We start from the raw sequence: 25,094 nt of genomic DNA on the forward strand, positions 1-25,094 counted from the left end.
GATAAGTATTCACCGCCCTGAGTCAGTACATGTTGGTAACACCTTTAGCAGCGATTACAGCTGTGAGTCTTTCCGGGTAAGTCTCTAATAGCTTTACACACCTGTATTGTGCAATATTCGCACATTATTATTTTTAAACTTCTTCAAGCTCTGTCATGGTGTTGGGGATCAAGGCTAGACAGCAATCTTCATGCAGATTTAAGTCAAAACTGTAGCTTCACCACTCAGGAACATTCACCTTCTTCCTGGTAAGCAACTCCAGTGTAGATTTGGCCTCGTGTTTCAGGTTACTGTCCTGCTGAAAGGTGAATTTGTCTCCTAGTGTCTGTTGGAAAGGAGACTGAACCAGGTTTTCCTCTAGGATTTTGCCTCTCCTTAGCTCTATTCTGTTTCTTTTTATCCTGAAAAACTCCCCCAGTCTTTGCTGATGTCAAGCATACCGTTTAGCCTGATGCGGCCACCACCATGCTTGAAAATACAGAGGCAGGTACTCAGTGATGTGTTGGATTTTCCCCAAACATAAGGCTTTGCATAAGGAGAAGAGACAGTTGCAAAATCCAGCCATGAATAATGAATCATCCAAGTCTTGCAGAAGCAGAACGTATAAGACAACTGTGAACTTCCTTGAAATGACGAAAACACACACGCAGTATGATACCAAACAATGGACACCCATGACAACCAAGTTGAGCCTGTCATCAGCTCGTGAGAGGGCCAGGGATAGTAGATGTTGCTTTGATGTAGATTATATATGGAAAAAATGTATCATTTTCATTTCCTAATTAATTCCAAATTCTAAATCTAGCTTTATTTTTTATTCACCACTTCCAGAAGAATTATCACTGAATTACCAAAGTGAATTCTTGTAATGTTTGTTTATGTGTCAATTAATCCATTAAGGGATGGGTTGGCAACTGGTGATTTGACACGAAAATAAAATGTCATTCATTCATTCATTCCAGTATTTGACCCACTAACTCATGTAAAACAAATGTGTCTTATCTCTTTTGTTCTACATGTTCTTTGAAAACCGTCCAATCTTTATGCACCTGGGGCAAAGTGGATTGTATGGATAGTTTGATTCATATCCGAAAAGACAGACAGACAGACTGGGGGACTAATCAACCGTGTCGGCCAATGGTGACTCATTCAAAGACAACGTACTTGGCTATTCCTCAGGATGTACTATGGGAAAAAGACGTCTAGACTACTAAACTTAAAGCCAGACCAACCAGTCTGCCGTGGAGCTCCAAGAAGACCCAGAGACGCCTCAGTCACACTACTAGTAAACACTGGCACATGATTATTGATGTGAGCATCGTCTGCCCAGCCACTGTAGATTGGACACAGCCTCTTGAGTGGGGCCATGAATGCAAGATCACACTCACACGCTCTCTCCTTTTTTCCTTCCTCTCTCACACACACACACACAAACTCACACACACACTCGCTCTCACACACGCAACAGCCCTCAGAATGAGAGGTGACAATAAGACTGGACTGAGCCAAACCCGAGGGCATCAGCCTTAGCTACAACACCATCCCCTGACTCCTGACCCCTGAAAACCCAGGACCCAGACAGCCCATCACAGACATCCCTGGACTGATTAATAACAGCAGTAGACAACCCGTCGTTCAGGAGGACCAGGGGACTAACAGCATAATAAGGGGATATTATCTGGAGTAGCAGCAGAGGCCCAGGGCTGAGAGAGGTCTGTGGAGGTCTATAGGAGTCTAGCAGCAGCAGCTAGTGGCCTAGACACCATGCTGGGTGAGAGAGACAGAACAGCGGAAGGGGTGAGGGGTGCAGTGGTGGGGTGCCTTCCCACAGGTACCATGATGGAGAAACTGAACCCCCCCTCTGCCTCCCCCCCCTCTGACCCCCTATCGGAGTCTGAACGACTGAGCCCTCAGCAGGCCCCCTCACCGGCTTCACTTGATGCTAGCAGCCCACCGCCGGTTAATGAACCAGGGAGTCCGGGAGACAGGTTTGTCCCACCTAGCCCCCCTGCCTCCCCTCCTCCACCTCCAGAGCCCCCTACCAAGTTGCTTGACCACCCTGCCGCCACCAACATCGCACCTGAACCACCGGTCACCATGGAAACAAACAACACCAAGGGAGGAGGTTTCATCCGCTCCTCTCCGCCTCCCCTCCTCCCAGCCCCAGTGTCTACATCCACTACCCCTGCCGTCCTCCCCCCATCCTCTTCCTCCTCTCCGCCTCCCCTCCTCCCAGCCCCAGTGTCTACATCCACTACCCCTGCCGTCCTCCCCCCATCCTCTTCCTCCTCTCCGCCTCCCCTCCTCCCAGCCCCAGTGTCTACATCCACTACCCCTGCCGTCCTCCCCCCATCCTCCTCTTCCTCTTTTTCCTCCTTTTCCTCTATTGCCCCCCTCCCTCCCCACATCCCTGTTATTAGTCTGGGACACAGTAAACCACCCCACCCCCTCTCCCTCCCCAGTAACACCCCTCTAACCACCCTGCACCCCATCCCCAACTACCCCCACCACCATGACCCTTACCACCACACCCACCACCACGGGGGCATCCGCCTCACCCATCTCACCTCCCTGTCAGGGACCGGACCAGGGGCCCCACCGATCCCCTCCCAGGGCCCCCTGCTGCCCCTCCAGTACCTGCCATCACACCACTTCTTCAGCAGGTGATAGGGAAATGTTTCATATTCACATTATATTCCATTATCCAGTGGAGGCTGCTAATGGGAGGACAGCTCATAATAATGGCTGGAATGGAGTCAATGGAATGGTATCACAGACATCAAACACGTGGTTTCCATGTGGTTGATGTCATTCCAATGACTCCATTCCAGCCATTATTATGAGCTGTCCTCCCCTCAGCAGCCTCCACTGGCATTATCATATTTCATGTTATGACTGGCTTTCTGATACTGTATGGCAAACTGTTTCACTATAACCAACAGTTTCACTACTACAACTGACAGTTTATAACATAGATTTCTCTTTCTGCTTTTCCTAACCCTTAATCCTAACCAATTATTAAACTGGAACTTCTACTTCCCCATAGAGCCCCATTTCCTAGAATCACTATGATGAAATATCCTTCTTCTTCTTCATTTTCAGCAGGAACATTGTTCTATTTTAGCAGCATGTCTCGGCCAGTGTCAGCCCTAATGAGACACAGCCTGCCGACAGCATGCGCACTCCATCAACAACCCAAACATAATCACCATACAGATAGCTTTGCTCGCTTTCTCTCCCTCAGTCAATTTCAAATGTTTCTGCCATTTCAAATCCATTTAACAATTTGAAAACCATTTACAATATTATTACTCCCCTGAATAGCATTGTTTGTACTTTTACAGTTGTATTCTTTTATTGCTTGGATACTTTTATTTGTTATCTTTTATTTCCAATGCACCCTCTCTCACGTTCCTCCCTCTTTGGACGTCACTTTAATAATGGTTACATACTGTTTTACCCACTTTCATATGTATATACTGTAGTCTAGTCAAGAACATTATATTTAACTATTGCGATACATATACAAGTCTATCCTACGTATTCTTCAGATATACTACATATTCTATCCACATACTGTCCATAATGTCTATACATCCCACCACATATATACACAGTTGAAGTCGGAAGTTTACATACACCTTAGCCAAATACATTTAAACTCAGTTTTTCACAATTCCTGACATTTAATCCTAGTAAAAATTCCCTGTTTTAGGTGAGTTTGTAACGGCTGTCGTAGAAAGTAGACCAAGGTGCAGCGTGTTGATTGCTCATGATGAAGATTTATTTTAACTCAGAATATTAAAGAAAAAATAACAAAGCGAAAACGAAAGCGCACAGTTCTGTCAGGTACATAAACTAAACAGAAGACAACTACCCACAAACACAGGTGGAAAAAAACCCTACTTAAGTATGATCTCCAGAAAAACTAGAACCTAAACATGGATATAGAAAACATAGAAAAACACAAAACACCCCCTGTCACGCCCTGACCTACTCTACCATAGAAAATAACATTTTACTATGGTCAGGACGTGACACAGTTAGGATCACCATTTTATTTTAAGAATGTGAAATGTCAGAATAAAAGTAGAGAGAATGATTTATTTCAGCTTTAATTTCTTTCATCACATTCCCAGTGGGTCAGAAGTTTACATACACTCAATTAGTATTTGGTAGCATTGCCTTCAAATTGTTTAACTTGGGTCAAACGTTTTGGGTAGCCTTCCACAAGTTTCCCACAATAAGTTGGGTGAATTTTGGCCCATTCCTCCTAACAGAGCTGGTGTAACCGAGTCAGGTTTGTAGGCCTCCTTGCTCGCGTGCGCGTTTTCAGTTCTGCCCACACATTTTCTATGGTATTGAGGTCAGGGCTTTGTGATGGCCACTCCAATACCTTGACTTTGCTGTCCTTAAGCCATTTTGCCACAAATTTGGAAGTATGCTTGGGGTCAATGTAAATTTGGAAGACCCATTTGCGACCAAGCTTTAACTTCCTGACTGATGTCTTGAGATGTTGCTTCAATATATCCATATAATTTCCATCCTCATGATGCCATCTATTTTGTGAAGTGCACCAGTCCCTCCTGCAGCAAAGCACCCCCACAACATGATGCTGCCACCCCCGTGCTTCACGGTTGGGATGGTGTTCTTCATCTTGCAAGCATCCCCCTTTTTCCTCCAAACATAACGATGGTCATTATGGCCAAACAGTTCCATTTTTGTTTCATCAGACCAGAGGACATTTCTCCAAAAAGTACGATCTTTGTCCCCATGTGCAGTTGCAAACCATAGTCTGTTATTTTTTATGGCGGTTTTGGAGCAGTGGCTTCTTCCTTGCTGAGCGGCCTTTCAGGTTATGTTGATATAGGACTCGTTTTTACTATGGATATAGATACTTTTGTAGCTGTTTCCTCCAGCATCTTCATAAGGTCCTTTGCTGTTGTTCAGAGATTGATTTGCAGTTTTCACACCAAAGTACGTTCATCTCTAGGAGACAGAACGTGTCTCTTTCCTGAGCGGTATGACGGCTGCGTGGTCCCATGGTGTTTATACTTGCGTACTATTGTTTGTACAGAACGTGGTACCTTCAGGCGTTTGGAAATTGCTCCCAAGGATGAACCTGACTTGTGGTCTACAATTTTTTTCTGAGGTCTTGGCTGATTTCTTTAGATTTTCCCATGATGTCAAGCAAAGAGGCACTGAGTTTGAAGGTAGGCCTTGAAATAAATCCACAGGTACACCTCCAATTGACGCAAATGATGTCAATGAGCCTATCAGAAGCTTCTAAAGCCATGACATCATTTTCTAGAATTTTCCAAGCTGTTTAAAGGCACAGTCAACTTAGTGTATGTAAACTTCTGACCCACTGGAATTGTGATACAGTGAATTATAAGTGAAATAATGTCTGTAAACAATTGTTGGAAAAATTACTTGTGTCATGCACAAAGTAGATGTCCTAACCGACTTGCCAAACTATAGTTGGTTAACAAGAAATTTGTGGAGTGGTTGAAAAACAAGTTTTAATAACTCCAACCTAAGTGTTTGTAAACCTCTGACTTCAACTGTACATATACATTTGTACTCCGGACTCCAGCATTGCTTGTCCTAATGTTTCTATATTTCTTAATTCCAAGATTCATGTGTATTGTTGTGTACTGTTAGATATTTCTGCACTGTTGGAACTAGGAACAGAAGCATTTCACTACACCCGCAATAGCATCTGCTAAATATTTGTAAGCGACCATTAAAATGAGATTTGATTTGATTTGATTCTCTCCTTCTCTCAGTTCTCATCTTGGTCCCTCTGGTAACTATGGAATCTTTTCCAGTAGAAGCATCAAGAGACGGCCCTCCTCACACTATGAGTTGGATCTCAGTGATGGTAAATAGAAGATGAACTGGTGTGACTGTCCATGGACTACTGACCAATACCAGCATATGATAAATCAATGAGATACAGTTAATGTAGTGTACATATACACCACAGGAGGCTGCTGAGGGGAGGACAGCTCATGATAATGGTCGGAACGGAGTGAATGGAATGGCATCCTGGAAACTATGTATGTGATGGATTTGATACCAGTCCTCTGATTCCGCTCCAGTCATTACCACGAGCCCGTCCCCCCCAATTAAGGTGCCACCAACCTCCTGTGATATACACTGAGTTTTCCAAATATTAGGAACACCTTCCTGATATTCAGTTTCTTGTATGTACATGTGCATACTGGTACGTATGTGTATTTAATGCACTGTGCCTGTGTATCCTCATCCAGCAGGCCCTCCTCAGAAGCTGGCGAGGCGTGTGTTCACCAACAGCCGGGAGCGCTGGCGCCAGCAGAACGTCAACGGGGCCTTCTCAGACCTCCGCAGGCTCATCCCCACCCACCCTCCGGACAAGAAGCTCTCCAAGAATGAGATCCTCCGCCTGGCCATGAAGTACATCGACTTCCTTGTCACCCTGCTCAACGACCAGTCCCAAGACAAAGCCAGGGGCTCGCCTGAGGAGGAAACCCAGGATGATAGGGCCCAAGCGGGGCTGAACAACAAGGATATACACCCACTTTTCCAGGGTGACACTCCCTCTTCAACTATGGTCCACCACGACAGAGGAGACTCCACAGACTCATCGATCATCGCCTTGGCAACCTCCCCAACCTCCAGTTGCTATAGCAACACAGACAGCGAGGAGAACCTGGGGGGCGGGGCTAAGAGCTCAATGGTGGTGCCGCGGGGCATTCCGGGAAAGGTCAAAGGTCAGATTCGGACTGCGGTGACACTTGCCAGCAACCAGCGGTGACATGACATGTGACGTCACAAAGAGGACAAAATTGAATGCCTGGTAGTAAATAATATCTGACAAACTGACAGAAAGGACAAAAATGTACAGTATACTTACTACTCTACCAGCAATCTTTGAGACTTTTGGAATCGATGTAGTTCTTTCAATGACATGGTATGTCTACAAGGTCAGCTCTGAGTTCTTGTAGCAGTTTGTGGTAGTGTTTGACTGTCCCTCTGTCTGGATTTTGTGTCCTGCAGTGTGGGACTGAGGCTTTCTGGGTAACGTAAGCTGTTTCATCAGAACTGAGGCTTCTATAGGGCTACCTGGGAAATGTAGGCTTGACTGTTTGTACATCCAGTCAGCATTGTGTCAGTTGCCCTAAAACCTCTGAAGGAGCCATGTTGACCTCATGGCTTTGCTTCCTGCAGTTTGAGACATCAAAAAACATCAATGACGGTAACCTTCAGCCAGTAGTTTATGTGGCAGTTTTTGAAGTTTCCTATTTTCTTTCTTTAGTCAGATGAAGAAGATGGTCCCACCCTACCTCCCTTAGAGGACAAAATTGTGACACAGTTGTCCCAAATGGCACCCTATTTCCTGTTTAGTGCACTACTGGTCAAAAGTAGTGCACTATGTAGGGAATAGGGTGCCATTTGGGAAATTGACCGTTCTAGCTGACTGAAATAAAGTGTTTTAGTTCTCTCTTCCTTATTCAACATCCTCTTATTGCACTCCAGAATACATGCAGCCCTGTTATCAGCACAATTTCTCAACCCAAACAATTGTTTTGCTGCTGTGTCCAGTTTGAGAAACAGACAGTGTAGTCGCTGGCAAAAGTATTGTTGTGTGAAGGGGTGAAGATGTGTTTTTATGTTCAGAAAATCAACCTGGTTTATTTTATGGCTGTAAGTTGGTTTGTGATTCTATAAAACGTGTGTTGTGAGAAAGTGCACATAAGAACATTTTGTATTTTAATTTATCTAATATGAATGAATTAATATGAACCCTAGCTTCCTGTACACATCCCAGCTCAAGCCTAGCCTCAACTTCATGTCCACATCCCAGCTCAACCCTAACCCTAGCTTCATGTCCACATCCCAGCTCAAGCCTAGCCTCAACTTCATGTCCACATCCCAGCTCAAGCCTAGCCTCAACTTCATGTCCACATCCCAGCTCAACCCTAACCCTAGCTTCATGTCCACATCCCAGCTCAAGCCTAAACCTAGCTTCCTGTCCACATCCCAGCTCAACCCTAATCCTAGTTTCATGTCCACATCCCAGCTCAACCCTAACCCTAGCTTCATGTCCACATCCCAGCTCAAGCCTAGCCTCAACTTCATGTCCACATCCCAGCTCAAGCCTAGCCTCAACTTCATGTCCACATCCCAGCTCAACCCTAACCCTAGCTTCATGTCCACATCCCAGCTCAACCCTAAACCTAGCTTCATGTCCACATCCCAGCTCAACCCTAATCCTAGCTTCATGTCCACATCCCAGCTCAACCCTAATCCTAGCTTCATGTCCACATCCCAGCTCAACCCTAACCCTAGTTTCATGTCCACATCCCAGCTCAACCCTAAGCCTAGCTTCATGTCCACATCCCAGCTCAACCCTAACCCTAGCTTCATGTCCACATCCCAGCTCAATCCTAACACTACCCCTAGCCCTATAGTACCACTCTGAGAGAATGCCTTGTCTGCACTCAATCAGTCGTCCATTACATTTAGGAAATGGGCTTCGTTCAATACATGGTTTCAATCATTCTGTTCATGGTTGTTTGTTTGCGTTGGTTAGTTACATGACAGATTTATAACCATGAGAGAGAGAGTACCGGTTTGAAAAAAGAAAGGTGGAAAAATGCTCCCTGCTGATGTCCCCAAGCCGGACATAGCTGACCCATGACAGTACCGTGAGAATCCCGGACGTGGAAAAAAACGGTTGGCGGTAGCATTGCTTTAACCTCCAGTGTTGGTGGGGGGTGGAGGGTAAGGGGTGGTGGTGGTGGTGTTGGTGGGGGGGTGGAGGGTAAGGGGTGGTGGTGGTGTTGGTGGGGGGGTGGAGGGTAAGGGGTGGTGGTGGTGGGGGTGGAGGGTAAGGGGTGGTGGTGGTGTTGGTGGGGGGTGGAGGGTAAGGGGTGGTGGTGGTGGTGGTGGGGGGGTGGAGGGTAAGGGGTGGTGGTGGTGGGGGGGTGGAGGGTGGAGGGTAAGGGGTGGTGGTGGTGGTGGAGGGTGGAGGGTAAGGGGTGGTGGTGGTGGTGGTGGGGTGGAGGGTAAGGGGTGGTGGTGGTGGTGGTGGTGGGGTGGAGGGTAAGGGGTGGTGGTGGTGGTGGTGGGGGGTGGAGGGTAAGGGGTGGTGGTGGTGGGGGGGGTGGAGGGTAAGGGGTGGTGGTGGTGGTGGGGGGGTGGAGGGTGGAGGGTAAGGGGTGGTGGTGGTGGTGGTGGGGTGGAGGGTAAGGGGTGGTGGTGGTGGTGGTGGTGGGGTGGAGGGTAAGGGGTGGTGGTGGTGGTGGTGGTGGGGGGGTGGAGGGTAAGGGGTGGTGGTGGTGGTGGTGGGGGGGGGGGTGGAGGGTAAGGGGTGGTGGTGGTGGGGGGGGTGGAGGGTAAGGGGTGGTGGTGGTGGTGGTGGTGGGGGGGGTGGAGGGTAAGGGGTGGTGGTGGTGGTGGTGGTGGAGGGTAAGGGGTGGTGGTGGTGGGGTGGAGGGTAAGGGGTGGTGGTGGTGGTGGGGGGTGGGGGGTAAGGGGGGGTGGTGGTGGTGGGGGGGTGGAGGGTAAGGGGTGGTGGTGGTGGTGGTGGAGGGTAAGGGGTGGTGGTGGTGGGGTGGAGGGTAAGGGGTGGTGGTGGTGGTGGGGGGGTGGAGGGGGGGTGGAGGATAACGGGTGGTGGTGGTGGTGGTGGAGGGTAAGGGGTGGTGGTGGTGGGGTGGAGGGTAAGGGGTGGTGGTGGTGGTGGGGGGGTGGAGGGGGGGTGGAGGATAAGGGGTGGTAAAATCATGACAGCTGTGAAACAGGACGTTTAGGTACAATTTTGTAAACGCTGACAGATAATTTGTTCGTTCGAAATGGTGGGATCTATTTGTGTCAGTAAAATTCATTATGCGTGAAATGGCGGTGGAAACTCCTTTATGCGCAAATATTGATATAATAACCATCATATGGAAGTAAACTTGGAGTCACACAATGACATGTGTGGTCCTCCCCGCTACGACTCAGGAAACCATGCAGTTTCTTAGTCTACAGATGAAATAAGTTATGAACTTCACAGGGGGGTGAAAGTGCATGTTGAGGAGCTTCACAGGGGGGTGAAAGTGCATGTTGAGGAACTTGATGCTCCTTTCCAAAAAACGTTGTCTTATTCTGGTGACATGATGATTGATGCTTGACTGCTGTGACTAAATATTCTCTCTCTTAGCCATAATAATCTCATCATGTAGACTAGCCTACATTACCTGCACTGTGTAGCTGTTGTTGGCCAGAGTGCACGACCAGAGGAGGCACATTTGCTATTTAATGCAACAGTTTGTGTGTCACAACAATCGGTAGAGTTGAAAATGCGACAGAAACACATTGAACTTTCAATTTTTATTCAGCACACGAAACCTTTTTGTGCACTACGTCATCACACACTGATTTTTATCCTCAAGTCAGTTTGGTGGAAACACCACTGGTGGGAAAATGTGCATATTGGATGGAAACCTAGTTATTGAGTAGAATAATTATTCTGATAAAGAAAAAGTTACTTTTTCACAACACAGAGGCATACAAAGACAAAACAAAGGTGGTACAGCGAGGAGAGATGATAACACGAGTGAAGAAAATGCAGAAATGGATGAAAATGCTAAAAATAATGTTGGGATGAAGTTTGATTGAACAGTATAAAGCAATCAGAAGAGAAAGCCCCATCGAAACCACCTAGAATGTGTTTGTTGCCACCCTACCGACGGTCCTGCACTACTCATGAAGCATATTTACAACTTTTATTATAAAAAAATAAAAAAATACTGTCAAATACCATCATACCGTCAAAAATGTTGACGATATCCCCTCAACCCTTTCCCCCAGGTTGGCTGTGTGTCTCCAGCTATCAGGTGGCCAGGAAATGGCTCTACAGTTAGTGCTGTCTCATCTACAGCCATTAAGTTGCCTGATGGGGATACTGTGGTGCAATCAACCGCTACATGCATGGAAGAGGGGAGAGAGGGAAGGGCAAGAAAAGAGCCGGAAATAAGAGAAAATCAGCCACAAGGGCCCTCGTTCCCTCTCCCTTTCTCTCTCTCAGACCCCCCACCACACCCGGTCGTTCTGACACAACAGGAAGGACTGGTTACATAACCCTATTGCCTCTGCCTCTAGCCTCCATCTCTGACGTGCCAACCTGGCCCTGGCTTCCTCCGTGCAGGCCAACAGTGGTGCTCTCCGCGGCTCCAGGGCCGGCTCCCTCTGTGCCGTCCAACAGCTGTTACCGTCAAGTAGGTTTTGGCTTTTCTAGGGCATTGTAGATGGGGATGGGCGTAAGCATCTGCCTGTGGTTCCAAAGGGCCAAAGGTTGCATGTTCGAATCCAGTGATATAAAGTTGTTTTTTATATTTTGTTTTAAGCCTATGCCTAGCATTAAGAATTTGGAGTTAATGGCTACACTCAACCTCAAACACTTTGAAATTTGACGTTTGAGAAACATGGATGAACGTCTAATTCTGACGTGAGACTGTGAGAGCTTGTAGGGTGAACTACGGAGGCCCCTGAGGATCAGATCACACAGAGGAGTGGTGGTTGGTGTGGTAGGGGTTGGTTTCCTACACCTGCTCTATCCAGTCCTACTGATACAAGAGGCCTGGAGGGTGAGGCAAAGCAGTCTGGGACATGGAGACAATACCCCCTTTCCTCTGCCTCCCCTTTGGGTTTTATTACATATTGCAGGACCAACTTTACATATTGTAACCATGAAGCCATGTTCCATCTGATAGGAGCAAATGAGCCCTTCAAACCCAACTGAATGATATTATCATGCAATGTGTTTTATTAGCATTAATAAAAGCATTAACTATATGCACAATAGTAGTTTAACATTTAAAGAACCCATGTTGAATGTAATTTGTATAATAATGACGAGTTATTTAACAAGTCATAATTGTAACAGCTGGAAAAGAAATACAGCAAAACAATAAAGTAGTCAATGAGAACCGGTACAAAACAACTTACACATCAGTATATGTTGTACGTTACCAACATTATGTTTAAGCATTAAGGTGAGTGCCTGGACACAGCCCTTAGCCGTGGTATATTGGCCATATACCACAAACCCCCGAGGTGCCTTATTGCTATTCTAAACTGGTTACCAACGTAAATAGTACAGCAAAAATAAATGTTTGTCATACCCGTGGTATACTGTCTGATATACCACGGCTGTCCGCCAATCAGCATTCAGGACTCGACCAACCCAGTTTATAAATCACAGATATATACAACGTCTGCGCGGTCACAGGCAATCACCTGTGGATATATATCATAGGTAGAAACCTATCAAATAACCTCTCATAAAATGCTGTACTGTACATCCATATCGACTTGTGTGGATCTGACTCTCTCACTCGGTTTTCAACACTTTGTCCAAGATTTCTCCCTCTATTCTCCCTGTGGCAACTGTATCTTCTGCTGAGTTCTTTGTCTTGCTAAACCTCCTTCTCCCCACCTCAGTGACCACAGATCCAGCAGTGGCCCCTATAGCTCCCCCTATGGGCCCTCCAAAGAACACGCCCACCACCCCACCCAGCAGTGCACCTCCAGCCGTCAGCTTGGGGACCTGACTCGCTCCCGCCCCCACCTTCTCCCACACCCAGCGAAGGAGCGACGAAGACCATGCAGAGGAGGACGAGAGAGAGGGAAGATTTCCCAATTCCAGGGCGCTTACGCTCTTCTCCGCCTCATCTCTCGTTCTCTCTATCTCCTCCTCATCCACCTCGTCCTCTGTCTCTCTCAAGGGCTGCATGGAGTAGGAATGAAGTGCTTGTCTCTTCACCTCCTCTCCTCTTCCTCTCCTCTCCCTCACTATCTCCTTCTGTCTCTGTCTCACCCTATCCTCCGCCTCCTGGAAGAGAGGACAGGAGAAACACTCTCCTCCTCCCTCTCTCACCGTCTGCTCCACCTTCTCCAATAACTCCCCCACACTCCTCTTCCTCTCCTCTTCTCCTCCGCTCCCTCTCTCCATCACATGATACCGATCCCCACATCGCTTAACCAACTCCAACAAATCTCTCCTCTGGCTCGAAATATACTTCTCCACTCCTTCCACTCCCACTTTCCCGCTCTCCTTCAGCCGATCGGCGTGAGTGAAGAGGACCAGGGTGTGGGTCCGGACTGCCCCGGGACCAAAGACTTTCTCCAGGGCCCCTAGAGCCTGTAGCTCTGCCCGGGCTGGTTGGTCCACGGGGACACAGAGGATGAAGGCGTGGGGGCCAGGGGCCGAGAGGGCCACACAGGACGACAGCTGGGAACGGACCACGTCTGGAGGGTGCTCGGAGCGGAACCAGTCTGGAGTGTCCACTACTGCCACCTGGAGGGAGAGGGAGGATAAAGAAGAGGAGAGGATTTGTTGAGGTCTGAAATTACTGGCATGTAGCTCGTCATTTGAGGTCACTACTATATTGATTTTACTGACGCAAAAGTTCAACTTGACCCCCCCCCATCTACTGTGAAAGTGTTTACAGTCATTAACACTGACATTCTTAGACATAATACTTGATGGGTTTCAGTTTGAAACAAGTCAAACTGCAGACCTCAACAGACCTCAATAGACCTCAATAGACCTCATATTATTCAATGATTAAGATAATAGAAACCCAATAAAGCTGTAATAATGATTAATCAATCACTAACCCGTCTCCCAGCGACGAGGGCCCTGCTCTTCTGACAGTCCTGAGTGACGGCTGTGGTCATGTCTGGTCGAGACACAAACTCCTCCCGACCCAGTATGATATTACCTGCTGCACTCTTCCCCGACCCTGACCTACCCAGCAGAACCACACGCAACTCTGACTGGGAGGAGGAGGAGGAGGAGGAGGAGGAGGAGGAGGTTGTCTTCTCTCCAAAGCTGTTGATTCTGTGGCAGACTGACAAGGACAGACAGTATGTTTATATCACTCCAAAGCTGTTGATTCTGTGGCAGACTGACAAGGACAGACAGTATGTTTATATCACTCCAAAGCTGTTGATTCTGTGGCAGACTGACAAGGACAGACAGTATGTTTATATCACTCCAAAGCTGTTGATTCTGTGGCAGACTGACAAGGACAGACAGTATGTTTATATCACTCCAAAGCTGTTGATTCTGTGGCAGACTGACAAGGACAGACAGTATGTTTATATTACTCCAAAGCTGTTGATTCTGTGGCAGACTGACAAGGACAGACAGTATGTTTAGATCTCTCTCAGATTTAGATGAAATGGGGAAAAGTTAAAGAACACCACAATTGATATTGTTGTGTTACACTGAGAAGTATGTGACTTACAGGTATTAACAACTTTCTGGGCTGGTTTTACTTCGAGTTCGGACAGCTGTGAGAGTATAGCGCCCTCTAGAGACAAAAAGAGAGAATTACAACAGAGGAACACAGTCTAGTGAACAACCCTTCCTTACCACACATTACTTTCAGTGTCATTGTAGTTTGTTTGAGCTTGGTTTGAGTAATGGACATATATATCCATACCGAAGTGTGACTAGCGGACAGCTTCCATACAAAATGGGTCTTTACCTTCAGTCAGATGGAAACTAGGGATCCTCGTGAACAGTGCTGGACCACCATTTTGGGGCTCTGTTGGCTGCTGCTGTGGTGTTGGTGTTGGTGTTGATTGAAGACAGTTAACCAAGGGTTTCACAGTCACTTTCTCTTCCATATCTTCCCCCTCTCCCCTTCTTCTCCTCTCAATCTCTTCTTCTCTTTTCCTCTCCATCTCTTCCCTTCTCCTCTTGATCTCCTCCCTCTCTCTCTCCCTTCTCTTCTCCATCTCATCTTTTCTTCTCTTCTCCCACTCTTCCTCTATTTTTCTCTCCATCTCTTCCCTCTCTTTTCTGCTCTTCATTATCTCATCCCTCTCTTTCCTTATCTTCTCCATCTCTTCCTTCCAGTTTTCCATCTCCTCACTCTCTTCCTCTCTTCTCCTCTCTATGGCAGAGTTAGGCGTACCCTCTCTTTTCTGGCTTCCACAATATCTGCTTGTCTCTGTGTTTGTGGCGTGTCTCAATTCCAGCACAGTCTCTCTCTCCTCCTTCACTTTGTACCTCTTCTTCTCTTCCCTCTCTCTCTCCCTCGCTTGTTTTTCCACCTTCTCCTTCAGTTCCCTCTCTCTCTCCCTCGCTTGTTTTTCCACCTTCTCCTTCAGTTCCCTCTCTCTCTCCCTCGCTTGTTTTTCCACCTTCTCCTTCAGTTCCCTCTCTCTCTCCCTCGCTTGTTCTTCCACCTTCTCCTTCAGTTCCCTCTCTCTCTCCCTCGCTTGTTTTTCCACCTTCTCCTTCAGTTCCCTCTCTCTCTCCCTCGCTTGTTCTTCCACCTTCTCCTTCAGTTCCCTCTCTCTCTCCCTCGCTTGTTTTTCCACCTTCTCCTTCAGTTCCCTCTCTCTCTCCCTCGCTTGTTTTTCCACCTTCTCCTTCAGTTCCCTCTCTCTCTCCCTCGCTTGTTCTTCCACCTTCTCCTTCAGTTCTCTCTCTCTCCCCCTCGCTTGTTTTTCCACCTTCTCCTTCAGTTCCCTCTCTCTCTCCCTCGCTTGTTCTTCCACCTTCTCCTTCAGTTCCCTCTCTCTCTCCCTCACTTGTTCTTCCATCTCTCTCTGCAGGGTGTTTTGTCGTATGTAGCATCCTCTGTTCTTTTGTACCATGTTGTCCACCTGCAATAAAGCACAGTGCCTCAAATATCAAATACCAACAGGGTGGTTATATGTATTTGCAACATTCCGTTGATATAGTAATAAAGTATTTGAAAGTGATGTGTCAATAAAGTGATGTGTCAATAAAGTGGGTGGGTCCTACAAATTGACAGTAGAAGCACATTTAGAACATACAGGCACTATGTCAATTGGATCCATTGTCATCATTATAAGATGGGATGGGTGTCATGGTTACCTTCTCCAGCAGCTCCTTGACCTGCTCCCTGTCCTGCGGTCGGCGGTTGTTGATGACGTGGTATTGGCCCCCACACCTGTCAATCACCTCCCTGAGCCCAGGGTCCTCCCCCTCCAGGTACTGTCCCGCCCCCTGGCCCATCAGGTAGTCTCCACAGGTGAACAGCACCAGGGTGTGTTTCAACACCCCCTCCCCAAACACCTCCTCCAGCTCAGCGGGCACTCTGCGCTCCACCTGGATCAATTAGAACCATGCAAATAGATGGTATTCATAAGCACAATGTGCATCATTAAGTCAAACAAAAGGAAATAACACAGAACATAGAGACTGTTCAAGATTCACAACACCATAGTAAAACTACATGACAAAACACCAGAGACACAATAACAAAGAAACATAGAACTTCTCTGAACGAGAACTATTAGACTCACCTCAGTGAACTGGCCGACAGGAACCAGCAGCAGGAAGGCGTGTGGCCCCGGGGCAGCCAGCTCAAGTGCCCTCTCTGTCTCCTTCCTCACCCCAGCCTCCATGTGGCCCCCGCTCCAGTACCAGCGAGGGGCCTCCACCACAGTCAACCGCCGGCCCTCAGAGGCCCCACGCCTCAGCTGGCAAAGCCTGGGGGAAGAACCAGAAGAGGAAGGAGAGCCGGAGGAGGACTGGCCCAGGAGGGTGTCTCCTGACAGGGTCTTGCCACAGCCGATGGTCCCTAGGAGGACCAGGCGGAGCTCTGGCTCTGGAGTTCCGGCATGGCTGCCGGGGAGGACGTCAGTCATAGCTGAAAGAGAGAGAGATTGGTTACAGATACTGAAGAGGTATTACTTACAGTATGCCTGATGTTCAAGTTGATGTTCATTTGCGTGAATAAATGACTTTGTTCTCCATACCACTAGTTATCAGCATGGGAATAACATGTAAGGGTGTGTGTCTTTGTGTGTAGCCGCTGGCTTCTCTCTCACACCCAGTCTGTCTAACTGCCATGATTAACACACCTGGAAGTTAAACTGGAAATGTGGGCTGGGTTGCCTCCTGCGTTAACCTAGGTCAGTCATCCTATGACAATTATAATTCAAAAGATAATCCAGAAGAGATGTTACAAATAAATGCTTACTGTCAGTGAACACCTTTGAAGTTGTGTGTCTGGTGTGTGTGTGTATCTATCTTTCAATTGTAATGTGCGTATCAGAAATGCAAAGATTCAAGTTACAGGTGAGGTATTTTCTGTGTTCACTGATCAACCTATGTAGTGTCAATCTTTCCCTCCTCCTCTATTCTCTCTGTTCTCTCCCCAACTCTCTTTCCTTGTGTGTGTATGCATCATGTGCAATTCCCAGCCACACCCCCACACGCCTGCCAGGCCTGTCCAACTACATACCCCTGCCAGGCCTGTCCAACTACATTCTGTTTAGAACAACGTGTGGAGTAATTCTCAAAACACACAATGTACACTGCATGCTCATAGTAACAGAACATAAAAACAGTAGAAACAGTACGACATATACAGCATGTAGGGCTACTTCAGTAAGATACGCCCTGACAACCTGTTGTTTATATCCCATGTTTCTAACCAGATGACCCCATCCTGTTAACTCTTAACACTCCTATTCTCCTAGCAGCGAAACTGGAACAGACCTGATCCTGTGCATTATGAGCAGTTTAAAACAACCATATTGTTTACTGCCTACACATGGCAGGGTGGCATTGCATCAGGTGTTGAGGTCAAATGAAGACCTCCGTGAGGTGTAGGAGAAGCAGTACTGTAGCAAGAGCTTCACTTTCACAGGCGTCTTGATTTAGATTAGATCATGTTAAATATGAAGAAATTCAAGGCTTTTAAATACCTTATGTTCTATGATATGTTTAGTTTTAAGAACCCCCCCTTGACCTACATACACAGTACACACATCAACCAACTAAATCTACTGAGGTGTAACCCTTACCCAGATGGGAGTTTGTTGGAGTGGGTTGCTGGGTTTTCTGTCTGTATCCCTGTACTTCTTCTCCTTCCTTCTCTCAGATGAACCCAATCGCTCTGAACCGACTTGTCTCTCCTATACAACCCTTCTCACCTCTATCAGTCTGCTATGGCAACATCTATCCTTCCTCATCTACCTCTAAATACGGCCAAACTACATGGATTAAGGAGTGTCAGTATCAGTGAGTCACCTGTCTACCTAGTACACACTCCCTTTCTCTGTCACACGCACGCTGAAACACACCAACATTCTCTGGCTATTGTTCAGAGGCTACCAGGTATTCCGTGGAGAGGCGGAGGTGTAAACAGTGACACTCATGCCAAACTTTCACCACAGCCAATGAGGGGTACATGGGTGGCGATGGCCTACGATGGAGAGAGTGGGTAACAATCGACATCACCAGTCAAAAGTTTGGACTCCTTCTCATTCAAGAGTTTTTCTTTATTTTTACTATTTTCTACAATGTAGAATATTAGTGGACATCAAAACCACCAAATAACACATACAGAATCATGTAGTAACAAAAAAGTGTTAAACAGATCAAAACATATAGCCTTTGTCTTGATGACAGTTTTGCACTCTTGGCATTCCTCAACCGGCTTCATGAGGAATGCTTTTCCAACAGTCTTGAAGGAGTTCCCACATATGCTGAGCATTTGTTGGCTGCTTTTTCTTCACTCTGCATTCCAACTGATCCCAAACCATCTCAGTTGGGTTGAGGTTGGGTGACTGTGGAGGCCAGGTCATCTGATGCAGCACTCCATCACTCTCCTTCTTGGTCAAATAGCCCTTACACAGCCTGGAGGTGTGTTTGTGGTCATTGTCCTGTTGCTTCACGGTGGGAACCACACATGCGGAGATCATCCGTTCACCTACTCTGTGTCTCACAAAGACACGGCGGTTGGAACCAAAAATCTCAAATTTGGACTCATCAGACCAAAGGACATATTTCCACCGGTCTAATGTCCATTGCTCGTGTTTCTTGGCCCAACCAAGTCTCTTCTTCTTATTTGTGTCCTTTAGTAGTGGTTTCTTTGCAGCAATTTGACCATGAAGGCCTGATTCACTCAGTCTCCTCTGAACAGTTGATAAAGAGATGTGTCTGTTACTTGAACTCTGAAGCATTTATTTCAGCTGCAATTTCTGAGTCTGGTAACTCTAATGAACTTATCCTCTGCAGCGGAGGTAACTCTGGGTCTTCCTTTCCTGTGGCGGTCCTCATGAGAGCCTGTTTCATCATAGCGCTTGATGGCTTTTGCGACTGCACTTGAAGAAACTTTCAAAGCTGTTGAAATGTTCCAGATTGACTGACCTTCTTGTCTTAAAGTAGTGATGGACTGTCATTTCTCTTTGCTTATTTGAGCTGTTCTTGCCATAATATGGACTTGGTCTTTTACCAAATAGGGCTATCTTCTGTATGCCATCCCTACCTTGTCACAACACAACTGATTGGCTCAAACGCATTAAGGAAAGAAATTCCAGAAATGAACTTTTAACAAGGCAGGTAAGGGTGCGGCTAAAGGTTCTTTACCATTCGGCCATCAGATTTGGCACCAATGCTCCTTATAGGACACATCACTGCACTCTATACTCCTCTGTAAACTGGTCATCTCTGCATACCTGTCGCAAGACCCACTGGTTGATGCTTATTTATAAAACCCTCTTAGGCCTCACTCTCCCCTATCTGAGATATCTACTGCAGCCCTCATCTTCCACATACAACACCCGTTCTGCCAGTCACATTCTGTTAATCAAGGCAAAGGGTGGATACCTTGAAGAATCTCAAATCTCAAATATATTTTGATTTAAGACTTTTGGGTTACTACATGATTCCATGTGTCATTTCAGTTTAGTCTTCACTATTATTCCACAGTATAGTAAAATAGTAAATAAAGAAAAAGCCAGGAATGAGTCCAAACTTTTGACTGGTAATGTATATGTGATGGTACATTATGAGCTAGATTAGTTATACAGGGATGGTTGAACATCTGGGGCGTGCCCAGCAGAATGCAACATTTTGGAATGTTCAGAGAAATAGGCTATGTAGAACAAACATGCCTCTTTGACATGTAGAACAAGGAATCACATTGGCTCTATTCATGGCATTTCTAGTCAATCTGCAACGTTCAACAACTTCTAGCAAATGAATGTGGCCCTGGAAAATTATACCCAAGTAGCAAGATACCCACTGCAGTGTTTTACAGTTCTAGAGCCAAACCAGAAGCACTCCAGCATTGTCTGACATATCCAGTCAGTCTAAAAATAAAAATATGTGGCTGTTGTGAGAACAGACACTGACAGTCTTACGTGATGAGTCAGAGCTCAAGAAGTGGAAATGATTCCCTTAAATAATCAAAGCATTTAATCTGGAACAATAATTCAAGAACCGTTGATTAGAAGCTCTTGTCATGCCAAGTTAGAAAAATATCAAAACGAGTGCATGAACAAAACACGTTTTAATTGAACAAATAAAACAATGAATCTAAACAAATGGTTTATCTTTCAAATTCAATATGAACCCAGAAAACTTTGGACACAGGTAAAGTAGAGCGCTCCGTGCAGAATGGGACGTTCGCTTAAGCCCCTCATAAAACAAATAGCTTATTTTCCCCCCATCCCTTCAAAAGGCCCCAAACAGACAGGAAGGAACATCTTTTCAAAGTATGACAACTTTCATTTACATTTAAGTCATTTAGCAGACGCTCTTATCCAGAGCGACTTACAAATTGGTGCATTCACCTTATGATATCCAGTGGAACAACCACTTTACAATAGTGCATCTAAATCTTTTGGGGGGGGGGGGGGGTAGAAGGATTACTTTATCCTATCCCAGGTATTCCTTAAAGAGGTGGGGTTTCAGGTGTCTCCGGAAGGTGGTGATTGACTCCGCGTCGTGAGGGAGCTTGTTCCACCATTGGGGTGCCAGAGCAGCGAACAGTTTTGACTGGGCTGAGCGGGAACTGTGCTTCCTCAGAGGTAGGGAGGCGAGCAGGCCAGAGGTGGATGAACGCAGTGCCCTTGTTTGGGCAACTTCCTACTTGCCCTGGTTAAGGCTCTTCTCCTCATCAGACAGACTTCACAAACCAGGCATCACATAGGCAATGTTGTCCAGAGTCTTTGCCTAGAAGAAAGACAGGGATAATAGAAGAAGTTGGTGGTGAGAGTCTTAGTCATTTGACAGCTACTGTGTGTGTGTGTGTGTGTGTGTGTGTGTGTGTGTGTGTGTGTGTGTGTTTAAGCCTCACCAGTGTGTGTGAGTGTGAAGGGCAGCTGCGTAGCTCGGGGACCAGAGAGGTGAGACAGGCCAGGGGAGCCAGGGCACACAGTAGAGAGTCCAGTAAAACAGACACTACCTGACACTGCCATCATCTCCTAGAGAGAGAGAACAAGAGAGACAGAGACACAGAGAGAGAGACAGGGACACAGAGATAAAGGGAGCGTCAGGGCGAAAGAGAGCGAGAGAGTGTGTTAGAAACAGGCAGACCGATTCATGCAACAATGCTTGCATTACATGTCCGTATTTAGTAGCCTTTCAGTGTGAGGACAATGAAGCCAACAGTGTTCAACCAGCCCACCTTAGTTCCCTGAAGCCGGTGGCCAATGTGAGACAGGGATTCCCCCAGCAGCTGTAGGTGGGCCGCCGCGTTCACTGGGTCTACCTCAGGCCCTGTCAACATGGGTGAGTCTGTGGCATCAGGGGTCATGAGACTGCAACCTGCTGTAGAGGCCTCTGCTCGTATCTGGTTCTGCTGGTCGTCCATGTACATCCAGAACGATGGCATGGTAGACTCCTCCCTACCCTGGAAGAGGAGCAGGAAAAAGAAACGAGGGATGAGTAAGAAGCAGAAAAGAAGATCAGTGGAAGGAAACTTACCAAGCACTGCCCTCTGCTGTCCAGTTTACACAATAACACCTAGAAGCTGCTCTTTTAGACACAGATCTAGGATCAGTACACCCTCCCTATATCATTAACATTAATCACTAGTGGGGAAATGCTAGACATAACTTAGGTCAGTGTCTAGAGGGCAACTTGGTCTTCCTCTTACTATCTACAGAAAGAGGCCTTAGTCCCCAGGTGAACCTCAATTGTATTTTGTTGATTCCTTGTATCCTCTCTCCTTGACTCCTTCTTAAACCTCATTAGAGGAGAACGTCTGAGGCTGCAAGGAATCAAGGACATAAAATGGAGACTCACCCCACCTATTCACTCACTTCCTCAATTCTCTCCCCCTCTGTCAACCATTCGTCTGGTGATTCACAGGTCTGGTGGTGGTACTGGTGATGGGAGAGAACATACAACTCCGGTCCTGCACTGCCATTGGTCCAACTGTGGGGGTGGTTACCTGTAGAGAGTACAGGATGCAGCTCCTATGAGATTGAGCCAAAATTACAGGGAGATGTGCATCCTACATGGCGCCCTATTCCTTACATAGTGCACTAGTTTTGACCATGGTCAAAACTAAGTAGTGCACTATGTAGGGAATAGGGTGCCATTGCTCCAAATTTCATAGTCACGCTCACTATGTAGCCACGTTCCAAACCTGAATGTCTCCTCTTCTTCTTGTATGACTTCTTGCATTTGCGTTCTTTGACAAGTTGTTCCTCGTCCGCCACGAGGTCATCATCCTCATCCTCCTCTCTCAGGAAATCTTTGTAGGATATTTTCTTCTCTCTGACTGCGGCTGGTCACAAGGCCCACCTCTCCCATCTTCTACACCTGGGAAAAGAGAGGCAGTAATATAGACATTAAAATCGATGCACATTACATGATACAATGTATAGGTTCAAATATACTGAATAGGCTACTATTGCAAAGAATCTGCTTGGGCACACTGGCAAGAATATGCATTTGAACCTCCTAAAAGGTGCATTCTACCACCTCTAAACAAACACTCTGCCTACCTGCTCCGCACAAATGTAAACGCAGTACGGAGATGGCTATGTTGCTCAACAGCTCGCGGTCATTTCGATTATGAAATAGCTATGTGTTTAACAACAACAACAACAGATCAAGAGAGCTCCGTTTTGGCTTTCCGATGTGTCGACAAAAAACTGATGGACCACCTCCAAACTTCACCCACCGCTTGTCGCCATCTCTGAAGAGTTCAAAGTTTGCTGCGCTGGATAACTCACCCGGTGGGTGGAGGCGCGTGGCTTACGTAAAACGAGACATTGGCATATACTTTTCATAGGCTAACTAAATCAGTATTATTGGTGAAAGTATTATTTGCAAAACATTGCAATGTATGTTACAATTTTGCCGTGTGATAAAAATAATATGTTTTTACTCACAGACTGTCAGGCTAGCCTACTCTACTCAATTTATGGGTGATAAATCGTTGCTCCATAATTTCCTGAATTTGAAGTCACCTTCGTTGGGGGGATGATTTCAACACCATTGGAATGCGAGTCCCTGCTGGTACAAATTCCGCGGACTCATGTTTAGGAAATGGTCGAATCGTTCTGACCCTCACGTCCACATAGTCGCTGAATCATCGTAAGCGTTCAAAGCAATATTCTTATCGCTGACTGATTCGGCATGAAAATCACGTCCAAAACCTTTATGACCAATTATTTTATTGCAACAATTTGGCACAACGCAATACGCAACCTATATATTTGGCTGTATTGTTGCGGACTGCAGGTTGCAACAAAGTTACAGTTATGGATTATTCTCCATTAAATAAATGAATCTTTAAACCAAATCTTATTGCATCAAAATCGAATAATTATACCCTTATAAACCATATTAACAATATCATTCATATATGAATCATCAACTGATATTAGACCTAAGAGGGGATTAAATAGTAATAGACGTTTACTTCTCAGTGTGATACATCGTTGCCAAAGTGCCACTGCCATTTCCAGGCATGATTGAGTGCTTTGTTGTGACAGAGAGGGAGATTAACAGCATTGCAGCACACTGTGTGTACAGAAACAGTGGAGAGTATTTAGGTTACACTGTTAACAATTAAACCAACAGGTGTCTATTAATCTCTCTTTACCCATTTGAATTGAATGTACTGTACAGTACATCCACAGAGACTAAAGTTAGTCTAGTGGAACAAAAGAATATACAATGATAAAGTACAGTACAAGGTGCTAGAACCTTAAAGGGTTCTTCAGCGGTCCCCATAGGAGAATACTTTGAATAACCTTTTTTGGTTGCAGGTAGAATCTTTTTGGTTCCAAGTTGGCTAGAACCCTTTTGGGTTCCATGTAGATCCCTTCCCATAGAGGGTTCTACATGGAACCCAAAGGTGTTCTACCTGGAACAAAAACGGGTTCTACCTGCAACCAAAAAAGGTTATCCAATGGGGACAGCCGAAGAACCCTTTTGGAACCCTTTGTTATAAGAGTGTATTGGACTGTGGACTTCAAGTTCACTGTGTCTGTGACTCTGTCTTATTTTAGCTAGACATTGCACTTGAACATCAGGAGAGTGCAATGTCAGCGAGTCCATTATGAAATGTTGCTATGTATCAGAAAATAATGACGCATAAACCACAATGTGACTTGTACATTGGGTAATTGTTATTACCTCTTCTGCATTTAGTGTTGGGAAATTGACAGTATTTCACGAGTTTATGGAAAATGTATTCAATCACTTGTATTTCATTATCTTTTTTTAATATATATTTATTATAAGTATTTGATCCCCTGCTGATTTTGTACGTTTGCCCACTGACAAAGAAATGATCAGTCTATAATTGTAATGTTAGGTTTATTTGAACAGTGAGAGACAGAATAACAACAAAAAAATCCAGAAAAACGCCTTTTAATGAGGGAAATAAGTATTTGACCCCCTCTCAATCATTAAGATTTCTGGCTCCCAGGAGTCTTTTATATAGGTAACGAGCTGAGATTAGGAGCACACTCTTAAAGGGAGTGCTCCTAATCTCAGTTTGTTACCTGTATAAAAGACACCTGTCCACAGAAGCAATCAATCAATCAGATTCCAAACTCTCCACCATGGCCAAGACCAAAGAGCTCTCCAAGGATGTCAGAGACAAGATTGTAGACCTACACAAGGCTGGAATGGGCTACAAGACCATCACCGAGCAGCTTGGTGAGAAGGTGACAACAGTTGGTGCGATTATTCGCAAATGGAAGAAACACAAAAGAACTGTCAATCTCCCTCGGCCTGGGGCTCCATGCAAGATCTCACCTCGTGGAGTTGCAATGATCATCAGAACGGTGAGGAATCAGCCCAGAACTACACG

At 46.1% G+C, this 25,094-nt stretch overlaps 4 protein-coding genes across 7 annotated transcripts in view; 1 reads left to right on the plus strand and 3 right to left on the minus strand.

Annotated features, from left to right (window-relative positions):
• The window catches only part of LOC115178081 (T-cell acute lymphocytic leukemia protein 1), a 9,026-nt gene extending 1,290 nt beyond the window's left edge, over positions 1-7,736 (plus strand). The window contains exons 2-5 of one of the 3 annotated variants that reach the window (XR_003872546.1): positions 1,061-2,663; positions 5,790-5,884; positions 6,276-7,356; positions 7,430-7,736. Coding sequence is in view for 2 of the 3 variants with exons in the window: in XM_029739119.1 (XP_029594979.1) it covers positions 1,765-2,663; positions 5,790-5,884; positions 6,276-6,799 (1,518 nt within the window). In the remaining variant the exon portion in view is untranslated. Of the gene's footprint in view, positions 1-1,060; positions 2,664-5,789; positions 5,885-6,275 lie in introns of all 3 variants that reach the window. The other 2 variants (XM_029739120.1, XM_029739119.1) reach the window with 2 other exon arrangements.
• A 4,034-nt stretch (positions 7,737-11,770) lies between these two features.
• Positions 11,771-14,757, minus strand: LOC115178855 (GTPase IMAP family member 7-like). 2 transcript variants are annotated; one of them, XM_029740229.1, is made up of 4 exons: positions 14,529-14,757; positions 14,286-14,351; positions 13,654-13,886; positions 11,771-13,330 (listed from the first exon to the last, which is right to left on the minus strand). In XM_029740229.1, the coding sequence occupies exons 1-4, from the start codon at positions 14,725-14,727 to the stop codon at positions 12,365-12,367; spliced, it is 1,464 nt and encodes a 487-aa protein (XP_029596089.1). In that variant the 5' UTR covers positions 14,728-14,757; the 3' UTR covers positions 11,771-12,364. The 2 variants fall into 2 exon arrangements, with proteins under 2 accessions (XP_029596089.1, XP_029596090.1); XM_029740230.1 differs by lacking the exon at positions 14,286-14,351.
• Positions 14,758-14,939: 182 nt separating this feature from the next.
• Positions 14,940-18,116, minus strand: LOC115177922 (GTPase IMAP family member 7-like). Its single transcript, XM_029738916.1, has 5 exons — positions 17,833-18,116; positions 16,324-16,670; positions 15,893-16,126; positions 15,460-15,657; positions 14,940-14,996 (listed from the first exon to the last, which is right to left on the minus strand). Exons 2-5 carry the CDS (start codon positions 16,666-16,668, stop codon positions 14,940-14,942), a joined length of 834 nt encoding a protein of 277 aa, XP_029594776.1. The 5' UTR covers positions 16,669-16,670; positions 17,833-18,116.
• A 2,707-nt stretch (positions 18,117-20,823) lies between these two features.
• Positions 20,824-23,059, minus strand: LOC115178166 (HMG domain-containing protein 4-like). Its single transcript, XM_029739220.1, has 6 exons — positions 22,771-23,059; positions 22,390-22,585; positions 22,081-22,211; positions 21,444-21,668; positions 21,114-21,240; positions 20,824-20,989 (listed from the first exon to the last, which is right to left on the minus strand). Exons 2-6 carry the CDS (start codon positions 22,445-22,447, stop codon positions 20,934-20,936), a joined length of 597 nt encoding a protein of 198 aa, XP_029595080.1. The 5' UTR covers positions 22,448-22,585; positions 22,771-23,059; the 3' UTR covers positions 20,824-20,933.
• Between the last annotated feature and the right edge of the window lie 2,035 nt (positions 23,060-25,094).

The sequence above is a fragment of the Salmo trutta genome, chromosome 38 (assembly GCF_901001165.1).
Source record: "Salmo trutta chromosome 38, fSalTru1.1, whole genome shotgun sequence".
Lineage (NCBI taxonomy): Eukaryota > Metazoa > Chordata > Actinopteri > Salmoniformes > Salmonidae > Salmo > Salmo trutta.

Bases quoted from the DNA above. Each gene is read 5' to 3' on its own strand.
- LOC115178855 (XM_029740229.1), bottom strand. From the start codon at position 14,727: ATGGAGAGGAAAAGAGAAGAAGAGATTGAGAGGAGAAGAAGGGGAGAG. The intron at 14,352-14,528 runs GTAAAGACCCAT...TTTTGTCTCTAG, and splicing joins TAGTTTCCATCTGACTGAAG to AGGGCGCTATACTCTCACAG. The intron at 13,331-13,653 runs GTTAGTGATTGA...CTCTCCCTCCAG, and splicing joins CCCTCGTCGCTGGGAGACGG to GTGGCAGTAGTGGACACTCC.
- LOC115177922 (XM_029738916.1), bottom strand. From the start codon at position 16,668: ATGACTGACGTCCTCCCCGGCAGCCATGCCGGAACTCCAGAGCCAGAG. The intron at 15,658-15,892 runs GTAACCATGACA...GCTTTATTGCAG, and splicing joins TCAAGGAGCTGCTGGAGAAG to GTGGACAACATGGTACAAAA. The intron at 14,997-15,459 runs GTGGAAGAACAA...CCACAAACACAG, and splicing joins AGAGAGAACTGAAGGAGAAG to AGACAAGCAGATATTGTGGA.
- LOC115178166 (XM_029739220.1), bottom strand. From the start codon at position 22,447: ATGCAAGAAGTCATACAAGAAGAAGAGGAGACATTCAGGTTTGGAACG. The intron at 21,241-21,443 runs GTGGGCTGGTTG...CTCTCTCTCTAG, and splicing joins ACCGGCTTCAGGGAACTAAG to GAGATGATGGCAGTGTCAGG. The intron at 20,990-21,113 runs GTGAGGCTTAAA...TCTTTCTTCTAG, and splicing joins CTTCACACTCACACACACTG to GCAAAGACTCTGGACAACAT.